Consider the following 9,714-nt stretch of genomic DNA (forward strand, 5'->3'; position numbering starts at 1 on the left):
GGGCCACGTCTCCAATGTCATTGTCCTGCAGGAGTCCAGGGGGGGGGGGACGTCTCCAATGTCATTGTCCTGCAGGAGTCCAGGGGGGGGGACGTCTCCAATGTCATTGTCCTGCAGGAGTCCAGGGGGGGGACGTCTCCAATGTCATTGTCCTGCAGGAGTCCAGGGGGGGGGGGGACGTCTCCAATGTCATTGTCCTGCAGGAGTCCGGGGGGGGGGGGGGGGGACGTCTCCAATGTCATTGTCCTGCAGGAGTCCAGGGGGGGGGGGACGTCTCCAATGTCATTGTCCTGCAGGAGTCCAGGGGGGGGGACGTCTCCAATGTCATTGTCCTGCGTCTCGCCCTCCATGATTAGCTGCTGTGGCCCCTTACAGGTCACTGTCCCGAGAATAATCGTGGATCCAACCTGGAAGAGATAGAAATGGCGGATTATAGGGATCACTGTGTATAGTATATAGTGGAGGGATCTGTACTGGGAGGGAGAGGGGGATTAGGATGATCTGCCCCCATCTACAGAGGCCGTTACAGCAGGGGGTGCAGGTCCTTACCACTAATCATTAGGGGTTCACATACTTTTGTAGTGAATAGACCCTACAGGATCCTACCTGCTGATACTATGTGGAGTCCTTCACGCAGATCCACTGCCGTCCTGTAGAGCAGTCCAGCGCCCCCAGGTGGGAGTTCAGGAAGGCGCAGCCCAGTTGGGAGATGTCCCCGTTCCCCACACTATGAGATACAATGGTGTCAGTGTTATACAGAGGTCCCCGCTCCCCATATATCACTCAGGACATGGTGGGGGAGGGGTGGGATAGGGGGCGCACCTTCCATCATACAGGGAGCCATCAGCCCACATCCAGCGCCCGTCCCGGTTCCTGCTGAGTCCGATCCAGTAGTTGACGTTCTCCCGGTATCGCTCAATGGTTTTCTGGGAGAGGAAACAGATTGTTATAAATGACTCCCGAAGACCAACGACCTCTCTAAGAGTCGCCCTTTAATAGCAGCCTTCATGGGACTCTATTATTCCTGCGCCTCCTTTAAGAAGGGCTCTCCCTCCTCATACATGAAGCCTCGCGCCTCACTACCCCCGAGGTGCAGAACATCGACAAGGAGGTGCAGGGAACACGTCTCATTAGTTCTAATATTACCATTATATTACATCTGCCCCCACATGTGGTGCCCCGACCTCTGCTCCCCGCACACCAGGGGCCACAACCCCCGGGAGGGCACCATATAGACTGGATATCTGTAAAATTACCATTAGCACAGCTGGAGACCCCCTTATGGTTTAGAGACCCAGGGTGGAGTAACATGACTTTCCCGTTGTGTCCCCCATAGCCCTCTGAGGGTCTATGTGCTTGGTATGGAGACCCCAGAGGAGTGCGCAGGCCGAGAACGGAGACCCCAGAGGAGCGCGCAGGCCGAGAACGGAGACCCCAGAGGAGCACGCAGGCCAAGCACGGAGACCCCAGAGGAGCGCGCAGGCCGAGAGCGGAGACCCCAGAGGAGCGCGCAGGCCGAGAACGGAGACCCCAGAGGAGCGCGCAGGCCGAGCACGGAGACCCCAGAGGAGCGCGCAGGCCGAGCACGGAGACCCCAGAGGAGCGCGCAGGCCGAGCACAGAGACCCCAGAGGAGCGCGCAGGCCGAGCACAGAGACCCCAGAGGAGCGCGCAGGCCGAGCACAGAGACCCCAGAGGAGCGCGCAGGCCGAGCACAGAGACCCCAGAGGAGCGCGCAGGCCGAGCACAGAGACCCCAGAGGAGCGCGCAGGCCGAGCACAGAGACCCCAGAGGAGCGCGCAGGCCGAGCACAGAGACCCCAGAGGAGCGCGCAGGCCGAGCACAGAGACCCCAGAGGAGCGCGCAGGCCGAGCACAGAGACCCCAGAGGAGCGCGCAGGCCGAGCACAGAGACCCCAGAGGAGCGCGCAGGCCGAGCACAGAGACCCCAGAGGAGCGCGCAGGCCGAGCACAGAGACCCCAGAGGAGCGCGCAGGCCGAGCACAGAGACCCCAGAGGAGCGCGCAGGCCGAGCACAGAGACCCCAGAGGAGCGCGCAGGCCGAGCACAGAGACCCCAGAGGAGCGCGCAGGCCGAGCACAGAGACCCCAGAGGAGCGCGCAGGCCGAGCACAGAGACCCCAGAGGAGCGCGCAGGCCGAGCACAGAGACCCCAGAGGAGCGCGCAGGCCGAGCACAGAGACCCCAGAGGAGCGCGCAGGCCGAGCACAGAGACCCCAGAGGAGCGCGCAGGCCGAGCACAGAGACCCCAGAGGAGCGCGCAGGCCGAGCACAGAGACCCCAGAGGAGCGCGCAGGCCGAGCACGGAGACCCCAGAGGAGCGCGCAGGCCGAGCACGGAGACCCCAGAGGAGCGCGCAGGCCGAGCACGGAGACCCCAGAGGAGCGCGCAGGCCGAGCACAGAGACCCCAGAGGAGCGCGCAGGCCGAGCACAGAGACCCCAGAGGAGCGCGCAGGCCGAGCACAGAGACCCCAGAGGAGCGCGCAGGCCGAGCACGGAGACCCCAGAGGAGCGCGCAGGCCAAGCACGGAGACCCCAGAGGAGCGCGCAGGCCGAGCACAGAGACCCCAGAGGAGCGCGCAGGCCGAGCACAGAGACCCCAGAGGAGCGCGCAGGCCGAGCACAGAGACCCCAGAGGAGCGCGCAGGCCGAGCACAGAGACCCCAGAGGAGCGCGCAGGCCGAGCACAGAGACCCCAGAGGAGCGCGCAGGCCGAGCACAGAGACCCCAGAGGAGCGCGCAGGCCGAGCACAGAGACCCCAGAGGAGCGCGCAGGCCAAGCACGGAGACCCCAGAGGAGCGCGCAGGCCGAGCACAGAGACCCCAGAGGAGCGCGCAGGCCGAGCACAGAGACCCCAGAGGAGCGTGCAGGCCGAGCATGGAGACCCCAGAAGAGTGACCCGATAAAGGTGGTAGCAGGGGGAGGGAGATGAAGCCACCTTTATCGCGGGGTCATTGAGCACCGCCAGCGTGGATCCGTGTCTTCTGCAGAACTCCAGGCTGTTGTTCCAGGTGTCGCTACCGTCAGAGAAGTAATAACAGCGATGTCCATACCACATCCAGGACTCCTCACATGGGGGTCCACAGGGGACCAGTGTCTTCATGGTATCACCAGGATCCTTCTCCACACCCCGGGGAATCAGGACACCTTTAAAATGTGAAAATGAGGAGTTATATAAATGATCCCCCTCCCCCCAATCAGCACCCTACAGATGGATATGAAAGTATTCTGTGTCCAGCAGCCACCACTAGGGGGCACTCACAAGCCTAACGTAGACTACAGGGAGCTCCTGAGCGCCTCCTGTGTACAGGGCGACCTTCATGCAGGAAACACAGAAAGATCCTGTCTATAGCGCCCCCAATAGCTTCAGGAATCACAGAGGCGTAAAGATGCACCATGAAGCCTTACTGAGGACTGGCATGTAGACACTACATGTATTAGACGATTAGGGGGTCAGTATCTACAGATGGTTGTGGATAGAGTCTCCTGGGAAATCACATGATTGCAATGGACCGGTGACCAGCCCCAGTGATAGGCCGCCCCTAAAGACCCCCTGTAGGCAACACTTTCTCAGTAATACATACAAAAAGACCCCCAAACTGTGCCACTCACCCAGCAATACAGCCACGAGGAAGACCACCAACACACAGCAGCAGAGCAGCAGCCACAGCGGGACCTGCAGGGGTCTACGACACCACTGAAAGAGAGGGAACATGGAGTGGAGAAGCAGTGACCCTAATGACTATAGGGATCACATGTCCCCTACAGCTACATATCAGCAGGAAGTAGAGATCAGATGCTGGAGGCGGATCAGATGCTGGAGGCGGATCAGATACCCGGAGGCGGGTCAGACTACACTGGGATTGTTTGTAGTCTGTTATCATGGAGATGCAGACTGCTAGAAGTCTGTAGATGACGGACCCTCCGCATGGTGGTCCTCACCGGTTTACACCGTACCTGATGCTTTGGTCCGTGGTCTGTAAGGACCATCCCCAAATGTCGGGAGCTCAGCAGGTCAGGTATGAAGGACGTATCGTCATGACATGGGGAACTCAGGAGAGCAGCGACTGTCAACCTGAAGCCTTTCCATAATATGAGGGAGATTTAACCCGTTACATGTCACCGTCACGGCTTTTAAACAGCCTTTTGAGGGTCTCTCCCCCACAATGCCCCCCCCCCCCGTGCCATCTTAGGGGGGCTCCGATTGCTGCAGTGACAGCCCTGAGGTCTGATCAGGACCCTAGGGATATCCTCAGGCAGTGCCAGCAAGATCCCGAAATGTCCTTAAAGGGCACCTAGCAGCCCGATTCTACCTATAAAGGTAGAAGGGGTGGTAGGTGGATGAATGGGACGTGAGGATAGCCCTTTTTTGGGCTAATACTCACGTCTCGGGTGTCTTTTAGAAAACTTAATTGCAGGCATATGTAAATTTTTTTATGCGGCTACTCCACACCCCAGTAGCCACGTTACTCCGCCTACCATTTAATCTTCGGCGCACAGCTCCTCGTAGCTGCGCGCCCTCATCCGAGTCCCCCGGCATCTGCGGCCTTCTGAGCATGCGCAGAACGCAGGGGACCAGTAGCTGCGCCGAAGATTACCTGGTAGGCGGAGTAACGTGGCTACTGGGGCATGAAGTAGCCGCGACTAGTAACCTCATGTCCAGCTACTCCACGCCCCAGTAGCCGCATAAGAAAAATTTACATATGCCTGCAATAAAGTTTTCTAAAAGATAGCCGGGACGTGAGGATTAGCCCATAAAAGGTCTATCCTCACGTCTCATTCATCCACCTACCACCCGATCTACCTTTATAGGTAGAATCGGGGGGGGGGGGGGTAGGTGCCCTTTAAATAAAAATAAATTAATAAAAATGCCCATAAGCCCCATAAACATATAAAGAGACATAATGCAAAAAAAGGGCAAAATCATAACACAAACCCCACTTCTATAGCATCACTGTCTGTAACGACCACGAAAAATTATAAAAAGATCATTACTGAACCCGCTCGATGAACACCAGAAAAATGAGAAAAAAAAAACTGTTAAAAAACCACCAACATTGAGGATTTTTACCTATTTCATCCCACACAAAAAAATAAAGTGATACAAAAAACCCCCAGAATGACACCGGTGCCAAGTAGAACATGTCCTGCAAAAAACAAGCCACCAACCGGCTCCAGAGCCATAAAAGTAACAACGTTCTGCACCCTCGTAGACGCCAGGCAAAAATGATTGATGATTTTTCCCACATTAGGGTTTTATTTTGCAAATTTAGTAAAACGTAAGAAAAAATATTCATGTCTGGAATCCCCGTAATCGTATCGCCCCATAGAATAGAGATCACAGGATTATTAGGATTATACGGGGAACACCAAAATAAGGAGGAAATCCGGCACAGAATTGAGGCTTTTCTGCTCCTGACCTCAAAAAAAAAGTTCAGAAATTTTCAATAATAGGAAAAACCAACCGCAAAATAATAACAAAATATCAAAATGATAAAACTGCTACATGTGATTCCAGGAATAACCGCTCCCGTTATCGAGAAATCCGGAACCTCTGGGACACAAGGATTTATTTTTACCTTCTAGGGAAAGGAGGGCGGTTTTACGTTTTTATTTTGTACGATTCTTTAACCCCTTATCACCGACACTAGTTTTCAGCTCAATGACCAGACTCGATTTTTCAAATCTGCCCTGTGTCACGATAATTGGTTATAACTTCGGAACGCTTTAACATATCCCGGTGATTTTGAGAATGTTTTCTCGTGACACACTGTACTTCATGTTAGTTATAAAATTTAAGTGATAAGTTTTGCGTTTCGTTCTGAAAAAAAGTGAAAATTTGGCAAAAGTTTGTAAAAATTCTTCATTTTCCTAGTTTGAAATGTTCTGGTTTCCAGACAGGAAGTAAAACTACCCAAAAAGCTTGATAATTAACATTTACAGAATGTCTGCTTTATGCTGAGATGATATTTTATGCTTCCGGTCATTTTTCTAGGATGTTATGAGGTGCAGAACTTTAGGTGCGATTTTTCTTATTTTCATGAAAATTGCCATAACTCACATTTTGAGGGAAAACTCGGCTTCCAAGTGACTGAGGCCTAAATAATAGTGAAAACCCCATAAATTACCCCACTATAGAAACTTCACCCCTCAACGTATGTAAAACAACTTCTATTAAGTCTATTAACCCTTTAAGTGTTTCACATGGGTTAAAAAATATGGACCTGCGATTTAGAAACTATGGAATTTTTTTGGAAATACATTCATTTAGGCCAAACTGACGGTTTCAGAATAAATTAAATGATGAAACGCACTGCAACGCTTGATGCCCAATTCCTCCCGAGTACTGATACCCCATATGTGGTGGTAACTGCTGTACAGGCGCACGGCCGGGCATAGAATGAATGGAGGCGCCATTCACTGCAGATTTGTATTGTCACATTGTACGACCTATACATTTTAATTTTTTTTGGTAATGCGATCATATGAGGGCTTATTTTTTATGGGATGAGATACAATGTATAAATAATTTATTTTGGGAGTCTAAAGCTTATTCATGAGATTTTATTAACTATTTCAAGGGGGACACAGAATTGTGAGCATTCCCCCCCCCCCCCCCCGCAACGTAAAAATAATATTTTATCTTTATTCTCTGGTTCACTACGATTGCGGTGATTCCTCATTTATATAGTTTTTCTTATTTTTGCTCAATTTTCCTGCGCAAAACCAATATTGGAGAATATCACATTATTTTACTATTGACAACTTTTCAGGGCCATAACTTCTGTAGTTTTCTGTTGTCAGATCTGGTTGAGGGCTTATTTTTTGCGAAAACAGTTGTTCTTTTCAGTTGTATCATATTAGGGAACGTAACTTTTTTGATCACTTTTTAGAACATTTTTGTGATGGTGTTTGATGAAAAATTGTATATTATGGGAAGTTTTTCGAGTTTTTTTTTTACGTAGTTCACCGAGCAGGTTCAATATTGATTTAGATTTATTGTACAGATTAATAAGGACGCGGTGATACCAAATATGTACGTGTTTTGTGTTTTATATACTTTATTTGCATTTTATGTGTTACTGGGGAGATTATGGGACTTTTATTTTATTTATTTATTTAATTATATTATAAAAAGATTTAATTTTTTTTTTTTTTTACATTTTCTACTTCTTGGCTTGAATAAGCGATCATCCGATCGCTTATTCAAGCCTTTACACTGCAATACACTTGTATTGCAGTGTATAGTGTAAGTAACTGAGCGTTCTGATCCTGAGGCTGATGCCGCGCATGCTCAGTTACTTACAGCCGGGTCCTGCCAGGAAGGCAGGACCCGGTGAGAGGAGGAGCCGACAGCCTCGGGTCACTCGTCGGAACCCGGGGCAGCGGCAGGAGGGATTGGATCCCCCGGTAAGCACACCGGGGGGGTCCGATCCACGGGGGACACACTTGCATGCCGCGGTCATGCTTGACCGCGGCGTGCAAGGGGTTAAACACCCGGGATCGGAGTTTTTCCGATCCCGGGTGTTAGTGCCGGGTCTGGGCTGTGATATCACAGCCCGAAACCGGCAAAAGCGAGACCCGGTGTCCCGAAAACTTCTTCTGATGCGCCGCCGTAGAAAGGCGTCGCATCAGAAGAAGTACCCTTATTGACCGCCGTAAAAACCCGATAGGGCGGTCATTAAGGGGTTAAGACCCCCTGGGGTACCGGCCCCCCGGGGTGTGACAGATAAGACTGACATATAACAAGGATCGCCCCGCGCTGTCATTTCTCCTCCCATAAAAACCTTGGATAAAAAGTGATGACGGGACATAGAGAGCGATAAGAGCCCCCAATAACTGACCCCACTGGGGGGCGCTATACAGACAAACTACAGGTTTAAAAAAAAAAAAAAAAATACATTTGAACAATTATAATAAAGTATCACCCTGAGCCCCCAGGACAAGGACCCCAATGGGATTTCTCCCTATTCCACCGCATCAGGCATCTCCCAGTAAACCAAAACTCCGCCCCCAGCAGTGTGACGTCACTCTTACACGCCCCCCCAGCATTGCCGTGCAGCCCCCACTCACCTCCGTCACCCCCCCCCGCGTGTATGACGTCACTCTTACACGCCCCCCCCCCAGCATTGCCATGCAGCCCCCCCTCCGTCACCCCCCCCCGCGTGTATGACGTCACTCTTACACGCCCCCCCGGAGTGCTCCCCCCAGCATTGCTGTGCAGCCCCCGCTCACCTCCGTCACGCCCCGCCGCTCCGGCCCCTCCTCCCGCTTACACGAGCTGTCAGGGGCAGCAGGTGGGTACTTAGGCTCCTCCCACTGCCAGGCGCTATTCATGGTGGGGTCTGGGGGCAGCAGCGGGCTCCGGGGGGCGGATGGGGGGTCCTCGGGGGTCTCCTCCTGCGGCAGCTGCAGCCCGGAGGGCGGAGTCCTGGGAGCCATCGCTGTCACTGACTGGCGCCGTACCTGAGCCGCTCAGGTAATATAGAGCCGCGTCACCGCAGCTCGTATCCCTCCGCCCATCGCACAGGTCACATTCCTCAGGTGGCGGAGGGAAACATAAGAGAAGTGGCACGGTTAAATAGTACGATCTATGTTGTATATTATATACAGTGGCGTAACAATAGCCGTAGCAGCCGTAGCGGTTGCTACGGGGCCCGTGCTGCTAGGGGGCCCGGCAGTGGCGTAACAATAGCCGTAGCAGCCGTAGCGGTTGCTACGGGGCCCGTGCTGCTAGGGGGCCCGGGATGGATGTGAAACAAAAATTTACTAGTGCTGTTCTTCCGGGCCCCTCCCCCGCCTCTGTACAGCACAGCAGTAATGCCTGCTGTGCCAAACATAGAGCCGCCCACTCTCCCGCACCCCCTGACAGTCGGCAACATAATGTACCCCTGCCGGAATATTCCCCCTCCCGTCTGCCCGCCTCCACGTCCTCCTACCCAACCACCCGGCCGCCTCCACAATCCCCTGCCCACCTCCATGTCATCCTACCCAATCGCGCGCAAGCCTCCACGATCCCCTGCCCGCCCACCGGCATCTCTACCCCGCCCCCCCGCCCCCCCGCCCCCTCCACTTGCCCACCGCGCGCCAGCACTTCCGCCCACGTGCCTGCCTCCATCAGCCACCCGCTGCCCAATTTACAGCCCCCCCTCACCCCCAGGGCAGGACATCACTACTGCCCGAACAGGAGGGGAGCCCTCCCCTCCCCTCCCGAAACCACCGCCCACCAGGACCATAAGGTAAGTTAGAAATTTGATCTGTGCATGTATATATGTGTGTATGTATATGTGTGTGTATATATGTATGCATATGCTGTATGTGTGTCTGCTGCATGAGTATTTATGTATATTCTGTATGAGTGTATATGGTGTGTATGTATATATGTGTATATATGCTGTATGTGTATGCGTGGATGCTGTATATACTGTATGTGTATATATATGCTGTATGTATATGCGTAGATGCTGTATGTGTATATATGCTGTATGTATATGCGTAGATGCTGTATGTGTATATATGCTGTATGTGTATGCGTAGATGCTGTATGTGTATATATGCTGTATGTGTATATATGCTGTATGTATATGCGTAGATGCTGTATGTGTATATATGCTGTATGTGTATGCGTAGATGCTGTATGTGTATGCGTAGATGCTGTATGTGTATATATGCTGTATGTATATGCGTAGATGCT

At 52.8% G+C, this 9,714-nt stretch overlaps 1 protein-coding gene across 3 annotated transcripts; it reads right to left on the minus strand.

The window, feature by feature from the left end:
• Positions 1 to 240: 240 nt before the first annotated feature.
• On the minus strand, positions 241 to 8,478 carry LOC140120750 (killer cell lectin-like receptor subfamily G member 1). 3 transcript variants are annotated; one of them, XM_072139699.1, is made up of 6 exons: positions 8,256 to 8,478; positions 3,633 to 3,717; positions 2,959 to 3,167; positions 823 to 926; positions 607 to 727; positions 241 to 407 (listed from the first exon to the last, which is right to left on the minus strand). In XM_072139699.1, the coding sequence occupies exons 1-5, from the start codon at positions 8,460 to 8,462 to the stop codon at positions 616 to 618; spliced, it is 717 nt and encodes a 238-aa protein (XP_071995800.1). In that variant the 5' UTR covers positions 8,463 to 8,478; the 3' UTR covers positions 241 to 407; positions 607 to 615. The 3 variants fall into 3 exon arrangements, with proteins under 3 accessions (XP_071995800.1, XP_071995799.1, XP_071995801.1); XM_072139698.1 differs by lacking the exon at positions 241 to 407 and having other exon boundaries at positions 604 to 727; XM_072139700.1 differs by lacking the exons at positions 241 to 407; positions 8,256 to 8,478 and adding an exon at positions 3,978 to 4,137 and having other exon boundaries at positions 604 to 727.
• Positions 8,479 to 9,714: the final 1,236 nt, after the last annotated feature.

Source organism: Engystomops pustulosus, chromosome 3 (genome assembly GCF_040894005.1).
Source record: "Engystomops pustulosus chromosome 3, aEngPut4.maternal, whole genome shotgun sequence".
Lineage (NCBI taxonomy): Eukaryota > Metazoa > Chordata > Amphibia > Anura > Leptodactylidae > Engystomops > Engystomops pustulosus.